Source organism: Orcinus orca, chromosome 10 (genome assembly GCF_937001465.1).
Source record: "Orcinus orca chromosome 10, mOrcOrc1.1, whole genome shotgun sequence".
In the NCBI taxonomy this organism is placed as follows: Eukaryota; Metazoa; Chordata; class Mammalia; order Artiodactyla; family Delphinidae; genus Orcinus; species Orcinus orca.
The window spans coordinates 14,475,095-14,494,010 of record NC_064568.1 but is presented as its reverse complement, the minus strand read 5'-3'; the positions used below and the strand labels follow the sequence as shown (position 1 = coordinate 14,494,010).

The 18,916-nt window shown below is 35.5% G+C and overlaps 1 protein-coding gene across 1 annotated transcript in view; it reads left to right on the top strand.

Annotated features, from left to right (window-relative positions):
• Positions 1–17,750, top strand: part of CNTN6 (contactin 6) — a 232,805-nt gene extending 215,055 nt beyond the window's left edge. The window contains 7 exon segments of the mRNA XM_049715559.1: positions 3,268–3,502; positions 3,614–3,729; positions 5,321–5,507; positions 14,797–14,909; positions 15,663–15,831; positions 16,687–16,754; positions 16,756–17,750. Of these exon segments, the coding sequence (XP_049571516.1) occupies positions 3,268–3,502; positions 3,614–3,729; positions 5,321–5,507; positions 14,797–14,909; positions 15,663–15,831; positions 16,687–16,754; positions 16,756–16,842 (975 nt within the window). The 3' untranslated portion in view covers positions 16,843–17,750.
• Positions 17,751–18,916: the final 1,166 nt, after the last annotated feature.

Here is an 18,916-nt window from a genome sequence, read left to right as displayed (position 1 = left end):
AACTCGGGCATAAAGAGACCATTGCAGGCCAAAGTCACCGCACTGTGGATGAAGAAGTACCCATTGAGCTTTCAACACTAACCCAGGTCCAACCACTGTTCTAAACTCAGTCTAACTCCACCATTATGGTTTATAAGTACACTGTGGTATAATTGACCCGTGTTTTCTCCTGTGCCAAAGTAATGTGTATTTTGTGTATGGTTATTTGTTTTGGTTTGTTATCTTTCCACTAACCTAGACATGATATCTAACTTTAGGGATGTAATAACTGCTAACCTTTTTTTTTTTTTTTTTTTCTGCTAACCTTTTTTAAAGGTATCTTTACTCATATGTTATTTTAGTTTATACCCAAAATACCTGCAAGTTTGAGGTGCTTATGATAAATGTCTCATAAAAAATATGACTATAAAATTAGGCATATAGGATAAAAAACTGTAGAGTAAGAAATAAACACCCAAACTGCTCATTGATACACTTTTTACCTAGAGGGTCAGCCAGTAAAACTATTCAGCCTTGCAAGCTACATGGCCTCTTTCACAACTTCTCATCCCTGCCATTGTCATTCAAAAGCCACATATCATTATACAAATTAACATGTGTGACTGTGTTTCCAAAAACCTTTATTTTCAAAACCAGACTACAGGCCAGATTTGGTTCAAAGGCCGTAGTTTGCTGACTCTTGGTCTATACAAAAAATGTAGTTCTTACAGACACGGTGACGGAGAATTATACTGTTAATCTTTATCAGCTTTAAGAGATTTCATTACCAGAGGAATTTTTGAATTTCTGTATTCTGCTGAATACTTTCTCTGCTTAAAGGAGAAAACTCTCTTTCTGGCCACGTTAAATAGCTATATATATTTCTCCATCATTTGGCTCTCAGCCCATATGAAAGAATGAAAGGAAGGTCCTAAATAAGCCTTTTTTTCTCCTTTAAACTGAGCATGTTGGACTCAGATCTTTCTTGAGGGAACACCATGTGAAACATTCATTGCACTTCACTACCAAAAACAAAAGTCCTCCACTTTCTCTGATGAACTAATAAACATCTTGATTAAATCTAAGATCAGAGAAGCACCCAAAAGAAATCAAATTCTCTAGGAAGCAGCTTAAATTCTCATAAATCTCTTCCATACCACTCAAAGTTAACCATTTTAATTCTGATCTACCTGTGAAAGGGAAGTGTCAACACAAGGAAGCATTTTCTTTCCTAAGATTTCAGGACATGTATTTTTCTTCTGCTTTTCACAGTCCGTATTCCTTAGGTTGTTCCACATGGCAAGAAGCAGAGAGCAGCTCAGGTCATCTTGGTTAATGGGGATGTATTTTAAAGCTACATGGGAAGTAATGAGGATGGGAAAGAGTCTCAGTAACCAAGCAGACAGGGCAAAAGACGAACCGGAACATCATTCATCACTGTTCTGAGAACCGTAGCCCTACCCTGCTGTCATGTGTTCTGGTAACCCAGCCTCAGTTCTAATAGTCCCTCCTGCTCCTCCTTCAGTTCTTCCTATTTACTTTACTTATAGTTTACTTATAGTTTATAGTTTTCTACTTGACTAATGGCTAAATTCTATCCCTTCTCTGTATAATTTACAGCTTAGATTTTCTCCTAGCTTCCACTGCCTCAGTGTCCCTGCTACTGTATGTTTTCTACTTATTGCTTGCTCTAAGTTTATCTATTATTACCCCAACACACCTATGTTTCATATTCAAATTCCATAAGGGAGAGGAATTAATTGGGTTTGCTAGTCACTATAGAATTCAGAGATTCTGATGGATAAAGAAGCTGTGATACAAATATACAATGGAATACTACCCAAACATAAAAAAGAATAAAATAATGCCATTTGCAGCAACATGGATGAGATTATCATACTAAGTGAAGTAAGTCAGAAAGAAAAAGACAAATACCACATGATATCACTTATATGTGGAATCTAAAATATGGCACAAATGAACCTATCTACAAAACAGAAACAGACACACAGAGATCAGGCTTGTGGTTGTCTGGGGGAAGGGGGTAGGGAGGAGGATGGATTGGGAATTCGGGGTTGGCAGATGCAAACTATTACATTTAAAATGGATAAACAACAAGGTCCTAGTGTATGGGGAACTGTATCCAATCTCCTGGCATAAACCACAATGGAAAAGATTATTTTAAAAAGAATGAAATGTATATATGTGTAAAAAAAAAAAAGAATTCAGAGATTCTGTACCAGAACACCTCAAAGATTCTGACCAAGAGGGTGCCTTTTGTTCTGGTGCCCACTGCTGGATAACCAGATGTGTGGTCTAAGTCACAGGATAATGTGATACAATAAATGGATACCTTTGGTAAGGAAAACCTCAGGAATAAAGCTGTGTGCATGAGAGACTCAAGCATTATGCCCTATCAGGTATGCCTTTATTAGTCTACATGAAAATGTTCAGAAATAAAAAGCATCTTCCTTTACAAAAACTAAATAACTTCTATCATTTTTAATATAACTTTCTTATAAACAGCTGGAATATTTGTCTAAATTCAAGGACTAATTCATTTTCACTTCTTTATGTGATTATACTGTTATAATTATTTATAATGGGGAACTTGTATCTATTTTTGTTTTGTAATTTTAATAAATTTAAGTTTTAAATGACTCAAAGAATTTTGTCTCTGGGACTTAGCAAACTTTTTGTTGTTTGTTTTTTAATATTAAGAAAAGTGCACACTGATACTACGACTAATGAAGATGTATGTTTCAAAAAAATATATATATTAGACGGTCCCTTATATGTTTGTGTTTGAGTAATAGTCTATATGTTTTAAAGCAAATATTATTACACATTGATTATATCACCTGTATTTTATAAAAATTTGTTGAAAATGTGAAAGGAAAACATGGCTAGCCTTGAAATAGTTAACAAGTTAATTTTGTGCTGAGTTTAAAATTTTATATCAAAATTATGTTTTAGCTTATAAAATCTTACAATCTTATAAACCATTTTATTATTACAATTTAGGAACAATCAGGAAGGATATATAAACATGTAAAACCTGTTTTACATTTCCATTTAAATTTTTCATTTATTTATCTGAGTATCTTAAGTTGGGATCATTTTTCTAATTGGCATTCCAAATAGAAGTATTTTTTTTTCAATACTTCATTAAACAGGGTAAATATCCATGCTATCTCTACAAAAGATATGCCAAACAATCAATAAACATAACAATAGCGGTACAATACATTTTTCTAAATACTCAGTGATTGATCACTTCTGCCCAAGTCAATTCCAGAAGAACTACAGAATGGAGAGGAATTTGGATACATCATCATGCTGCGGCCAGTTGGCTCAACAACATGGACCAAGGAAAGAGTACCATTTGTAGAATCGTCAAGGTTTGTTTACAGAAATGAAAGCATCACCCCCCTCTCTCCCTTTGAAGTCAAAGTGGGTGTATATAATAAGAAAGGAGAAGGAGCTCTGAGTACCACGTCCATTGTCTACTCTGGGGAAGATGGTAAGTTGTGGTCAGCACTGGAATGCTCCTCCTTGAGACTGTATGTATATTTTGCATTTGTTTTCATGAACAACTCTGCTGAAGATGGTTGTGTCTTTCTCTGGATGGTAGAACCTCAATTGGCCCCAAGGGGAACTTCTGTTCAAAGTTTTTCTGCTTCGGAAATGGAGGTTTCATGGAATGCTATTGCCTGGAATAGAAACACTGGAAGAGTTCTGGGCTATGAGGTAATCCACATTAATTTCACTTTCTACTATGAATATGCCAGCTAGCAATAGCTCTGTTCAACAGTCCTGTACTACTAACCTAGTTCTTAGTATATGGTAGTATATGACTAAAGCTACAGAGAGGAACTAATGGAGGGGACCTTTCCGGGTGATCTTAAGCAAGCAAAGTAACAAATGGTAGCATTTAAAGAGTAATCAGGTGATTATCTTATTTAATTATCCAAACTGCAGTCATGGTTTTTTTGTTTTTTGTGGTACGCGGGCCTCTCACTGTTGTGGCCTCTCCCGTTGCGGAGCACAGACTCCGGACGCGCAGGCTCAGCGGCCATGGCTCATGGGCCCAGCCGCTCTGCGGCATGTGGGATTCTCCCGGACCGGGGCACAAACCCCTGTCCCCTGCATCGGCAGGCGGACTCTCAACCACTGCGCCACCAGGGAAGCCCAGTCATGTTTGTTTTTTGGGGAGAAGTAAACATTTAATCTTCAGTGATCTTAAACCATAGAAGAGTCTCACTGGGAAACCTGCTCTAAGAACTGGAGCATAACTTGCAAAAAGTTAGTCATCTCGGAAAAGGCAGTTAAGCGATAAGAAAAAGCCTAAATTCTCCTAATCTGTCATTTATAGTCTATCTAGAATGAGGCCAATCACTTTGAATTTATGGGCCTTCATTCTCACAAAGTTAAGGGATGAGACTTATTAATCACTTATTGTTCCTTTGACTTGTAAATCTAATGATTCACAAAATGAGTTACAAGGTTTACTTTATTTTGGAGTTAGAATAAAATTATGATTTTGCCTTGTACTGTTCTTTTTATTTTTTTCTTTTTATCTGAACCCTCTTGTCCAAACAGAAAGTTCTACTCATACGGTAACAGATAGATGCCTCTGCCACTCCAATCCTAGAATGCCTTACCTCTTATCTGAACTCTATTTATTTCTCAAAGTTCATCTCTAGTCTCCCCTGCTCTTTGAACCCTTCTCTGATCACTCCCTGATACTACGTTTCTTCAAATTCTTTTAGCATTTATTTCCATATCACTTTTTTGGGATGCATTCTCTGCTTTCTTTTTACATATGTACTCTAATATCTTAACTAGATTATAAGAGGTTCAAAGGCAGGCACTATGCTTTAATCTCTCTTGTCTTTTCCAATATGCCTAAAACAGTGCTAATGCACAGGAAGGCCTCAGGATAAGTTGAATTATTAATTCATCTATGATTTAAAAAACTCTCCAGGAAATGTCAATAGTAAAACATAATGTAAGTCTTTGATTGACAGTATGAATCTTGTTTTTTTCTGACTTATTGTATACCCTTTGTTAAAGCTGTCAACCTTTAGATATTTCACGAAATATTTTGTTGTGGTAATCTAAAAAAACCTAGGTTCTCTAATTTGCATTGTGAATTTGTATTCTTTTTTTTTTATTTTTCCCTATAAATTTTGGACTTGATTATTTTGTTATTATTGTATAACCATTTTAATTGGAAAATATTCTTTCATTTATGCGCCTGACTTCTTCCCATATGCCACTGTGGTTGACAGTTGTTAGGGAACAATAAAATTTTTTGTTCTTTGTTTTTAATGATCAGGTCTTATACTGGACAGATGACTCCAAAGAATCCGTGATTGGTAAAATTAGGGTCAGTGGAAATGTCACAACCAAAAACATCACAGGGCTGAAAGCTAACACCGTCTACTTTGCTTCCGTGAGAGCTTACAACACTGCTGGGACAGGGCCCTCAAGCCCCCCAGCCAATGGGACCACCAAGAAGTCTCGTAAGTATATATCACATTGCAGGGACCAAGATTCACCTACAGTTAGAAACATTCCTTTGCTCAATTTCCATTTCATTCTTACCACCTCATCATTTTACTGATCACTTTATTTAGTCAAGTGGGTTTGTCCCTTAAATCTGGATAACTGTTGAAACTTTCTGGTAACAAAATCAAAATGAACTGTTCTGATCTTTTTGGAATTGCAAAAGAGAAAATATTTTCAGTACAAATGAAAGACAGAGAATATAATGGCTCCAATGCCCTCTTCCAACTTGAGTTCATAACCTGACCTCCCATCCTTGGACTGTTAAGTGGTTACTTAATCTTTCAGTCTCAAGATCCTCATCTGTAAAATGAAGGAAAAATAGTACCTATTTTCTCACTGGGTTTTGTTCAAGATTAAAAGAGATAATTAATAGAAAGTGTCCAGTACATACTTTAGTAAATGCTTAGTCAATGATTTTGTTTGTTTGTTTTTGTTGGTTTGGTTTACCATTTGAGCCTTGATGTGATCCTTGCACTGTCAGATATCTAGATCTTTCCTTCTATGATATTTTATCACTGCAAATTACTTGGTAGCCCCTGAAATCCAAGAATTAACTCTTGTGCTTCTTTTTATCTCCCTTAACAATAAGCTAAATATCTTTCACACAGATAGGACCTACTAAATAAAGGATGAAGAGTTGATTGTTGCTGCATTTGTCCTGTGAGTGAGTCTGGTATTGCATAAATATTCCATAATATGAAGCAAAGTAGTAAATAGCAAACTGATCAGATGTGACTTAGTAAGAGCTGCAATTTGTAATTTTTTATAATTGCATAATATTTACATATTTCTTGTATATTGTAGATGAACATAAATTGTGTTAACAGGCTTTTTAAAACACATTCTTCGGTCTCTAAATCCCAATGAAAAAGAGTAACAAATATAGTTGCTGAATTCTGAGAATGACTAAGAAATGAATTCACTGCTACTAACCGACAGGAAAAAATAGAGCTTGCCTTTAAATACTGAATTCGTTTTTCCCTGTGTATTGGGAAAGAATAGGTGGTTTAAAAAAGTTTCAAAATCAAGTGATACAAAGTTTTTTTTTTCCATATACATATTTTTCATGTCCAAAAAGAACTTGGGAATCATCTCAGTTAATAGGTCTTCGGTTACAGACCGCATTATCCACTTGTGTTCATATCACCAGCCAGTAGCCAGAGATTTGTGTTCTAATTCTGGGTACGTCAGTGACTCATGACCTGACACAGGATAAGACATTCCATTTTTCTGCTTTAATTTTCTTAACTGTCAAATGGAAATTTTCTCTGCCCTCACTATTTTCTCAAATTATCAATGAGGCACAAACGAGGTTCTGATTATAGGAGCACATTGGAAAATACAAAGTACTGTGGAACTGCTAAGCAGGAAACAAACAGATAAACAAAAACTCTCTAGTACCAGTCCATTTTAAGGGAAGAGTACGTGTGGATCAACAACTCTTAAACCAGCTCTCCTTCAATCCCCTAGTTTGATAAAGACGTTATGAGTGATCTTCTAGAACTGACTAGCTAGAGATGTGGTTCTATTCCTCTTCCTGTTTTACTCCATTTTGACCACGTTGATGAAGTCATTGCCATATACCTGTATGAACGATTTGCTTCCACGGTCCTTCTGGAGTCCAGCCTCTTTCAGTTAATCTGAAAATCTGATTGAAATCTCCAATCAATCAGTGGTTTTAAATTTGCCCAGACATTTCCTTCTAGCTGATTGAGAGATGCCAAACTCACAGAAACTCTTGTGTGTAATTTAGTTTCGATCTCAGGCAAAATCAAGGGTGATTAGAAATGCGTAAAGATAGTATCAAAAAAACCTCACAGATCTGACAGATCTGTGACAAACTGACAGACATTTTAGTGTAGTTGTTGACGTAACACTCAAGCCGACTCATATTACATGCGATTCCATTAACCAGTTTAAGGTGGGCTGAGACCTGAACAATAAACTTAATTATCAAAAAGATATAGAGATATAGATATATACATGATATACATAGGAGACCATGTCTATACATCTATATATACACACACACATATACAATTGTCCTTCAGTAGCCTAGGGGGATTGGTTCCAGGAGCATCCACAGATGCCCAAGTCCCTTATGTAAAATGGCACAGGGTTTGCATATAACCTACATACATCCTCCGTATAATTTAAATCATCTCTAGATTACTTATTATACCTAAAACAATAAATGTTATGTAACTAGTTGCAAATACAATGTAAATACTATGTAAATAGTTGTTAGCAAATTCAAGTTTTGCTTTTTGGAACTTTCTGGAATTTCTTTCAAATATTTTCAATCCTAACTTGGTCGAATCTGCCAGTGTGGAACCCAGAGATACGCAGATACAGAGGGCCACCTGTAAAAACATACATACATACATACATACATACATATAACCTTAAAAATATTTTTTTTCCTTTAACTTGAATTTGTTTGATTGTAAATGCAACCTAAATTAAATTAACCTAAATTGTCCATGTGATAGTTTGTGCTAACCTACTCTATGTGTTTAGGCAGAAAACTTGTTTTAGACACAGGTTTGCTCAGTTGACCCACTTGGTCCTACAAATGGGCTTGACTGAAATTTGGATTAAATGCCAAGAACATTGTTAGTGGTTTGTCTGAGTGTTCACGTGAGATCAGCCTTATCAAAGAGTAGGAGACATATCCTTTGAAAACACTTTAATTAACAGGGAGTAATTTTATCACGATACAGTGCTAGAATATATCTGCTGAGAGAAGAGCGAGATGAGACTCAAAGTATAAAGTGAAGTTTAGTGTTTCTTTAGCATCCGCCTTCTTTTTTGACTCAATCAAACACACAAAAACCCTTGTAATTCCTAATCTCTTTCATGAAAACCTTGTTTCAATATTTCTTAAATTTGGCTTTCACCAGCCTGTGTGCATCAGCATTTTTATAAAAATATCCAACAAGGACTTGAGAATAAGGTTCTACAAGACTCTATCTCGTATTTGGATACCAATAAAACCTCTAATTTTATTCTTTCAACATTTTTTATCACTAACATTATGAAAATAGAATAGAAACTACTTTAGTCTCCTATTGTTGCTATTCAAATTAGCCCAACTTAGTGGTTGAAAACAATATAAATTTGTTTTCATACACTTCTAGAGGTCAAAAGTCAGAAATGAGTTTCACTGGCTGGAAAACAAGATATGGGTAAGGGCTGTGTTCCTTTTGGAAACTCTAGAAGAGCATTTGTTTCCGTGCATTTTCTGTCCTTTAGAGAGCCTTCTCTCCTTGGCTTGTGGCCCCTGCCTCTATCTTCAATGCCAGCCTCATGGTATCCTCAAGTCTTCCTCTGACTCTGACTTCCTCTTCTATCTTCACATATCCTCTGACTCTGGCTCTCTTGCCTCCTTTTTTCCTTCATTAGCATCCTTGTAATTACATTGAACCCACCCGGAGAATCCAGGATTATTTACCCACGTCAAGATCCTTAACATAATCACATGTGCAACAAGTAACATATCCACAGGTTTTGGGGATTAGAATCTGGACATGTTTGGGAGGCCCTTATTCTGCCTATGACAGTTACAAAATACTGAGCACTCATGTCCCAAGCCCAGCATTAATATTCTACATACTTATCTCAATTATTACAACACATCAAGGAGTATGTTATTTTAATTCCTAGATACAAGAAAACAGATGCTTAAAAAGGTTCTGCTGTGGCATCTTTTGGACTGGCATACTATGAACATGGACTTTCTGAATCTCTGGATCCCATGGACATTGTACTAGTTTGCAATCTTCATCTCTAACCATCTAAATAGTCTCTCTCCCTCCAGACTCTCAAATCTTCAGTCCAGACCTCAAACTGGCTTGAGATTTTTATCCCTAAAATGGAATCATACTCTCTTCTAATTCCAAAATTTCACTGTCTCCTCTATTCCAGAGAACAAAGAGTAGAGAAAGGTGTACAAGATCTTTCACAGTCTGTCCCCAAATTTCTTTTCATCCCATTCCTCATCTAGCCCTCGCAGCACCAGACTTACTGATCTTCTAAAGTTTAACATTCACTTATCTAATTTCACGCATTCTCCCAGTTTGTAGTGGTCCCACCGTGCCTATAAACAGACAAATATCTTTGCTACTGATCTATAAATTTCCCCTTTACTATATTTGCATTTTACTGGGTGATTCTATAACTTTGGACCATTGTGAAATATTATGGGAAATAGCTAGAAAAGAATTTCAGAGTGAAATAAAGTTGGGTATGAATCCCAGCCCAGCCATGAACTGTGTGGTAAGTCTAATTACTTAATAACTCAACCCATTTTCTCAACTGAAAAACAGAGATGACTGTACTTTCCTCTAGAGTTTGCTCTGAGAACTAAAGGATATAATATATACCAAGGTGACCCAGAGGCAGCCATATAGTGAGAGCTTAATGTGTAGTAGCATATATTATTATATTTCTTCTTTAGAGGTGATTTCACTTTCTTTGCATTTCTTAAAGTAGGAAAGCCCATCTACTTTCTACTTTCTTTCTTTTCATAAATTTGTTGCAGAAATTTTCTTCAAGGGTGATGGAAGGACAGGCAAAGCAAAGATGAGAAATGGCTTTAATGAAACATTGAAGATAGCTCTGATTCTAAGTGCTATCCCTGGATCTAACTTTGATTTTCCATGTCCTTGAGATGACACCAACATTACCTCTGAATAGTGGTGACAGCAAAAAATTCTGCATCCATCACACGTTCATACTGTCACTGTCTAGATTTTCCATTTGACATTTGATCATCCATTGTAAATTCTGAGAAAGCAGAGCTCACATTTACCAAAATCTCTGCCTATTCTGATTGGGTACGCTAAATAGAAGACAGAGCCTTTTTTTTTTTGAAACATGATGAATTAGTTAATCACTCAAGAAAACAGTGCCTGCCATGAGCCATGCACAGGGTTAGGTGCCTAATGGAGATTAAAACAGGAACAATACCTGCCTTCAGGCTATTGCTATTTTAGTGGGGAGGCAACTTAAAACAAGAAAAAAAAATGAAATGAAATAATCAAAAATTATGAAAACTAATATGAAGAAAATAAGAGGCTGAGATATACATAAGGAGCACCTATATGGGGAAGGCTATATATTTTGATATGACATAAAAGATAAAAAGGAGCTAGTGGACAAAGAGACCTCCAAACAGAAGGAACAGCATATGCAAAGCTTCTGAAGTCTTTGTTATTATTGTTGCTGGTGATGTTGATAGCCTTACAGGTTTTTTTAAAGTAAGTATCAGTGGTTTAACATTAAGTATTGTAGCTTACTAAAAATTATATCTTTCCAAAAGAAAACTGAGAAGCACTGCAAGTACAAGTATATTGTGGTCCACACAGACTTCGCTTAAATGGAATTTAGATTTACAACCAAAGGGAGAAAAATATTTACATCAACTACAAGAGGAAAAAGCACTGCTTATGTAGACAGAAGTATTCAGAGCCAGTAACAGAAAGTGTTTGCAAATTTTGGTTCAATTTGGCCCCTGATGTCGACTGACTAGCACTCTGTACTGGATTTTTCTTGCTGTAAATAATGCAATCAATCCATATTTAGACATAAAGGAAGCATTAAGCTTTTATTTCATCTTGCACTTATGTTCTTTCTCTCTTTCCCAAATGTCAACCCCATGCTGTTACTTAGAAGTGTAACATAAGAAGTTGTTTTTGAATTGAATTCACAGTGTGAACTACAGTGGAATATAAATGCCATCTACAGAAAAATTGATCACAGGGAAGCCATTAGAGCTGCAGAGGGCTAGTTTAATGTTGCTCTCTCATTTGATTAATAGAAAATTATTTAGTCTTTGGAAATTGCCTGCAAAATTCTTTCAGAAAAGTGCTTGTTTGTTGAGTAGGTACTTGGTACTTGTACCAAGTAGGTACAAACATCCATGGCATGTTGTTTTACATTACCCACATGACAGTGTTTTGTTTTTCCTAGGTAATACAAATTTCAATTTCATCATAGATATTTGCAATCCAGTTTAAGCAAATACATCAAATTCATGAAACCAGGGCTGTTAAAGGTGTTCATAATAAGATGATGGCCTTTTGAAGCACATTTTAGAAACTTAAAAAAAAAAATACTGGACACAAGGCATTGGCATTGGAGTCACACTCATGGACAAAAATAAGAAAAGCTATAGACTATGAGAACTTCCCAGATAATTAGCTGAGACTTCACCACTTTATCTGCCTTTCAAAAAGCACATAAAGAACCCAAGTAAGAGCAAAATTATTAAGGGAAAATCTTGAGTATACCCTAATTATATTTAAGAAGTGAATCTTTTGCAAACTTCAGAATTCTGTTATTAGTAGCAAACTGCATTGAACACAACGGAAAAACTGATTATGTCATAATGCCACAGTGAAGAACTGCTACTCCCACGAAGAGAATTAACAGTTACTGAGCTATTTAGTTTGCACCACTAACCAAGATAGGGATATTTCCTATTTTATTTCATGGAAGCTAAAACTCTTATAACTAAAATATTTTAGTCTCATTCCAAAGATTGGAAAACCAGGCCTCTTGGAAGAGACTGGATACAGATTCAGGTCTCTCTGACTTCAAAGCCCAACACCTCCCAGATAGCATGAGAGGTAAAGCATTCCAAATAATCCACACAATTGGCCATTCATACCGTGAGTTCATTCTTGACAGAATGTTTCTCATTTTATGTCCATGGAAAGACTTACTTCTGTTTTGGTAGATGCGGAAATAAATGCAAATGTTCCAGTATCAGAGACACAATCACTACCATATAGTTAGTAGAAGTCACTTCTTCTCTCTCTCAGTCTGGCACTTCATCAATGGATTCATAGTGTTAAAAGTAGTACTTTTTATCTAAACATGCAAACAAACAGAAAGGGCACAGCAATAGATGAAACCTTCAGAATTCATCACTGCCAGTGACATCAAAGGACTGAATTTATATTTTTGCTGTATTGATTGTATGATGTTGTTAATGTTAGCACTTTGTTTTAAAGAACAAAGTAAAAGAAATGAGTCACAGGAGTATATTAGATATTAAAACTGGTATCTTGTGAGAATTTTTATATTATCTCTTTTATAGCTGAGAAAAAGATTAGAAAAGGCACTTTGGGATAAGTTGAGGGAAAACAGTTACAAAACTATAATCATTGCCATCAGTCCTTCAGAAATAAACGTACTGACAATCGTTCACTGAGTTCTTACCAAGCGCAAAACTCTCAGTCTTTTTATTATGATTGGGTTTACATTGCCAAGAAATGTACTAGGACATGGTTGATCCAATTGGCATGTTCGTCTTATAAATTCACGTGGATTGTTATAGGTTTGGCCATGTCAATTGGCCTTGATTATAGGACAGCATAATAAATGGACTGGCCACACTGTGTCACCTATGGGTCTTCCCACAGCCCAGTACATAATTAATATGACCCAAGAAAATCACACAGGACCCCAAGTAGTTTTTCTTTAGTCATCTATTACACAGTCATTTATTCAACATATATGAAATATATGCCTCCTCCTACATGCCAAGCACCATGCTAGATGATGGAATACAGAGTTGAACAAGGCATATGTCCTCAGTAAATTTAAATAAACACAGAGCATGAAGAGCTATAATTCAATGTGATAAGTTCATAATAAAATATGAACTGAGTCCCATGAGAGCATAGGGGAAACATTTATCTCTCCACTACATCCCAAATGAGGTGTAAGTGACTGGGTGAATGATATCCCAGGGGATTGGAGAAGGCAAGTAGATGTATCATAATGCAATGTTGGACACCCTGTGATTCTTCCAGTAGCACATAAGACATTAAATAGCAATTGAGTCAAAACTCCAAAAGAAATCATTTCTATTTCCATCAGTGTTATAATGAGTTAAATATTATGCTCATTCAACCTCACAAATTCAAATAAGATGCCAAAAACATCTTGCTGGGTAGTTTTATCTTTGCCTCTGCTATCCAGCTGAATTATTTTTAATGTCTCCAGTTTCTTAAATCTCAAAAATAATCATGTGGACTCAAATCTTTGAGAAGCAGTATGCTATCATGGAGAAAAACTAGATTAAAAATCAAGAGACCAGGATTCTGACTGGGATCAGCCACTCATTAGCTGCATGCTTTTAAAGACGTAGATTTCCAACCTGGACTCTAGTTTGCTGGCATGTAAAATTTTTCAGTTGGACAAGATCCATTCATTTAGAAGGCTGATTCTAAATATGTCTTCCCTTACTTCCCACTACGTTTCTCCCAGAAAACATTAATTTCAGGGAACTAAAAGCACAGTTTGGATTTAGAGTAGACACCTTTTGGGATGATCATCCAGTTTGTAATTTTTCCTCTTCAGGGTTCCTACCAGCTCTATCTATATTAAGTGCCATGTATCTTTCTCACTGTCTAGCCACAATTGATTGGGCTAAGATAGAATATGGCCAAATTAAGCCAATCATCAGCTTTTACTTGGAAATTCTAGCTTGGACTATCTCTGAACAAGGGAATTTCAAACCTCAGGTGTAGGTGAGCAGTCATGATTTCTGCCACACTCACTGAGAAGAACAAAGAGATGGTCTATGGCAAGATGAGCATGCAGCAAAAACTACTGTGAGAGGTACAGAGAGGAACTTCTTGGCTTTTGGACATTTTTTGTCCCTTCTAAGGCTCTGCTGCATTCTGCCAGGAATTCTAAGAGAGTCCCCTATATCCTTTACAGTATATTCCTAATATTTTGTTTTAAAACACCTTGAGTTGGTTGTATTACTTACAGTGAAAGTCCTAACTAGTACATGATTATTAAGTAAAGGACTACTAGGAATTAATACCTTTGTGTTGATATATGTAAAAAGTTTGCCGCCTGAGTTTGTCTGAGATGCTTATTGATTGATGGACAAATTAAACACTAGATAAAGGAGCCCTCCCTCTATTCATATATAGTAAAGTAAACAAATTCAACAGCAGTGATTAATAAATTAATACTGGACATCCAGCACGCCATTATTAATTCATAAGTTTGTCACAGAGATATTTCCAAATGACCGGAATTTGAATGAATTTGCTTACTCTGATTAGAATTAATATGATATTTCAAAAGACACTGAAAACATTTTAGCTCCTTCTATGCTAATTATCCACGATTTATTTTCCCTTTTCATGTCAATGGGTCATATAGTAACCATGAGCTAATTTAAATTCATTTGGATCTTTGATTATCTTTTTAAAGCTCCAAGCCAACCACCAGCTAACATCGCCTGGAAGCTGACAAACTCTAAATTATGCCTAAACTGGGAGCATGTAAAAACCATGGAAAATGAGTCTGAAGTATTGGGCTACAAGGTGAGTATTCTGTTTTTCTTTTAACCATATCAATTAACTTACTAAGGAACGAGAAATGTCAGAACCAAATAAGAAACAAATTTTATGCCCATGGAAATATAGGAATCTTTTTTTTCCAATGTTCTGAAAATACTTGGCATTGCTGCTTTTAAATTCTTCATGGAAAATTTTATATTGTGCGGTCAGAATGTGTCATGGAGCATTAAGAAATAAAACTCTATAGTATGCAACATTCTTTTTTCAAGTGACCCCCCTTGCCATCAAAAAATGATGGTGTATGTAGATAGTAACTGTGAGATGAGTATGAGGTCAAAAAGTATATTCAAATAGAATTTCTAGAACTTAGGCTACAGTAGGATATCATCTTTTAACAACATAAAAGGACTCCAACAAGAGTATAGTCAAAAACCCAGAGCAAACCATTTCCATCAGTGGTAATGAACATCCTCTCCTGGCAAATGCATATAGTATTCAGACAACTGAAATGGGTCCAAACTAACCAGTAACTTTTCACGGCAAGCTCCAAAGATAATGGCCTCAAGCTATTTAATTAATAGAGATAAATCTATTCTCATTTCAGAAGCACTGGCCAAAAAGGAAATCTTTCTCTTAACAACTAAATTTAAAGAAAAGGCACAGACCAGATATTTCCATCCAAGGATTACAGCATGTATAATGCTCGCAGTGTTATAGTGTTCCATAAGAGTTTCTGAACCTTAGATATCATTTAACTTGATTCACCATTTTATTCAGATTCTGTACCGGCAAAACAGACAGAGTAAAACTCATATTTTGGAAACAAACAACACATCTGCTGAGCTTCTGGTTCCATTTGAAGAGGACTACTTGATTGAAATAAGAACAGTTAGTGATGGTGGGGATGGAAGCAGCAGTGAGGAAATTAGGATTCCAAAAATGTCAAGTAAGTTGAATTACCATTCCTGTTGTAGATTTTGAATCCAGACAGATGCCAGCATGAAATCTGGGCTCTGTGAATCTTTCCAATTCTTGTTTAAATGTTGGGTGAAAAATAAAAGGTCTACGGTTTCACTTTTCAATTGTGAGCAAGAGGTGATGAGTCAACTTTCTTTAATCCCTCAGATTTACACATGCTTATAAATCACAAACAGTTTTATATTTCCTCATTTTGAATCTAAAAAAAAACAAACCCTCACAACTGTGTGTCATTGGTATATGTTTCATTCTACTGGCACAAAAACGAGAAAGTTTTTCCATGGCTACTTACTTGGAGGCTTCTGAGAGCAAGGATAGCAAATATGAAGCACATGTACATAACACCTCTCTTCCCATTTTCATGGCGGACATCACTAATCGATTACAACATTCATACTGAGCTGGGTCAGCACTTTCAAATCCTCTCAATATGATGTCCTAAGCAGGTATCACCAATCGGTCATATTTAGCATGTAATAATAATTTATTATTTCTTCTTTAGAAGAATCACTCACGTATCTACCTGAAGCTGTGACTGAGTATAAGTCATCAGCCGCCACGTTAGCCAATACTACTCTGCCCTGTAGTCAGACTTGGCCAATTTTAGGCATTTTTCTTTCTTATTTTTATATTTAAAACAGATATCCTAGGACAGAGGGTTAAATACACTTCCTAAAATTAAATCCAATATAAGTGAAACAAGTGTACTAAAATGTGCTATTAAAAGAGAAATAACAGTATGCATTTTAGTTCATGAAGAATTAATCTAACAAGTAATTTTACTTTTTCTCAAGACATTTTGTTTCACTTTTATATTTTGCAGGTTTGAGTTCCAGAGGAGTTTCAGTCATAGAACCTAGCATCCATTTCCTGTCAATTGTCATCATGATTTTTTACTGTTTTGCTATTCAGGCTCTTATATGATGAAGAAAACAATAAATCTTTGAGTTTTTTTGATAGCAAATCATTCTGTAAATAAGCTCTCCAGCCCCTGTTACAAGATACATTCTTAAAACTGACTTGTTAGGAAAGAAAAAATGTATATTATGAAAATCTTGTAAATATCTATGGTACATTAATAAAACAATTTTAAACACTTTGGAATTTTAAAGTCCACACATGATTACACACATTCAGAAGGTGCCAAATTAATGCATGGAGTTGTCACTACTGTGGCTTTTAAGTAACTTAAACGGAGAGTATAAATAACTCTCTTGATGACGATGGTCAATATGAAAGAAACTGTAGTTTCCATAGCTAAGATGTCCATTTACTATATGCTCCAGGCAATTTAATTCAGTAAATTAAAATTTCACCCTAGTTGGAAATAAAGTAAAATCATTTGTTTATCCTTGGGGTTCTTTAAAAATGTAAGCTATTGTAAAGCATGCTGTGTTTTATCTCTGAATCAAATTGGGACAAGAAATATTTGTACCCAGTAATATATTCATGTACTTGATGTTCTCCTCAACTCACTTTTCTATCAGTTCGGTAATAAAAATGGCAAAAAAAGAAAGAAGAAAAAGAAAAGAAAAAGAAAAAAAGATTCCTATATTTCCATGGGCATAAAATTTCTGGCAAAGAAAAAGAAAAGAAGGGAAAAAGGAACCAGCAAAAACATCTAATGAATCTTGTATACAGTAAGCAATTTCTTACAGCAAAGTTTAATTTTAAAATCAATTCTGAATTCTCCCAAGGAAGAGGTTGCATGAACAATTCTCAGGTAATTATTACAAAGTGTTAGCAATGTGTGTGGTGTTTATTTTTGTATTATAAATAAATCTGGGAATGGAATTACTTTACAAAGTGTTTTTGACATTTTGATCAAAAAAAATTTATATATTTTTGCCAATCTTCTCTGCAACTATTAAAAATAATTCTATACCATCCAAGGCTTAGAAAGATTTTTGTGGGTTGACTCTTCTCTATGATGTACCTGATAAAGTCAGCAGTCTCACTTCTTGGGATTGCACAGTCTGGACAAAGCAGCCTGGGAAGAGGAAAGGTTAATGAGGGAGCCCATGCTCTTCTAAGTAATCATCTATCCTTCACAAACAGCCTTGAGGGGTTTGTCCTGCTGTCAGCCTGCTCTAGCTCCCAGCCAATCAGGTTTGATGTCCTGCGAAGCTGGGAGTGGGGAATGGTCACACTAGTATTGCCTTCTTAACATGGCACAACCTCTTAATTAAATTATGCTGAAAATATTTGAACTCTCCTCCCAACTCTCAAATCACACAATCCTCAAAACTGGATTCTGTCATTTTCACTTCTAAAATATTTTAGAGCTGTTTAAAATACTCGACGTAGTCAACAGCAGATGGACAATGACTTTCCATAGTTCAGAACTTGCTCCTTGCTGAAGAGTGTGTCAAGCACGCAGTACAAATCAATGACCCTTATTATCCCTGCACATTAATATCTGACTGTACTTTGATGGAGCAAAATAAACAAACAACAGAAAATACTGTTTGGCACACTCACATTAACAGCTGCCCGAACAACACATATTTGTATTGATCAGATATACCAGTGTCGGCACATGGTCTTAATGGTTTCCTCAAATTGGTAAGAGACAAGATTTGTGTCCTGGTTCCCAAAATGGAGATTGAGCATGAAATACACTATGAGATTTTTGTTTTTGCGATTAAGAGAATTAGATACATAGTCATTTGAGTAAGAATCCAAGAGCTAAGCCAGTTCTTTTCAACAACACATTTATTTGCAGGTGTGTTTTAATTCATAATTACTGGAGTATTAAATGTCTGTATTATTCAATATCTAATATATTATTTATATTTTCACCCATCCATGCTAAATTTTTCAGAATATAATTTGGCATTAATATTAAAAAGTGTGAGATTTGACTCTCAATTGATTTGAATCTCTACTCTTAGTGAGGACTTGGGCACATCTTTTAACGTCCCCATGTCACTTTTATGAGGATTAAAGGACATAATGTACACAAGTATTGAGCACGTTGCAAGCAACACTGTAAGCTGTCAACAGAGCAGCTGTCATCTACTGCTATGAACTAAACACCTAATGAAATAAGT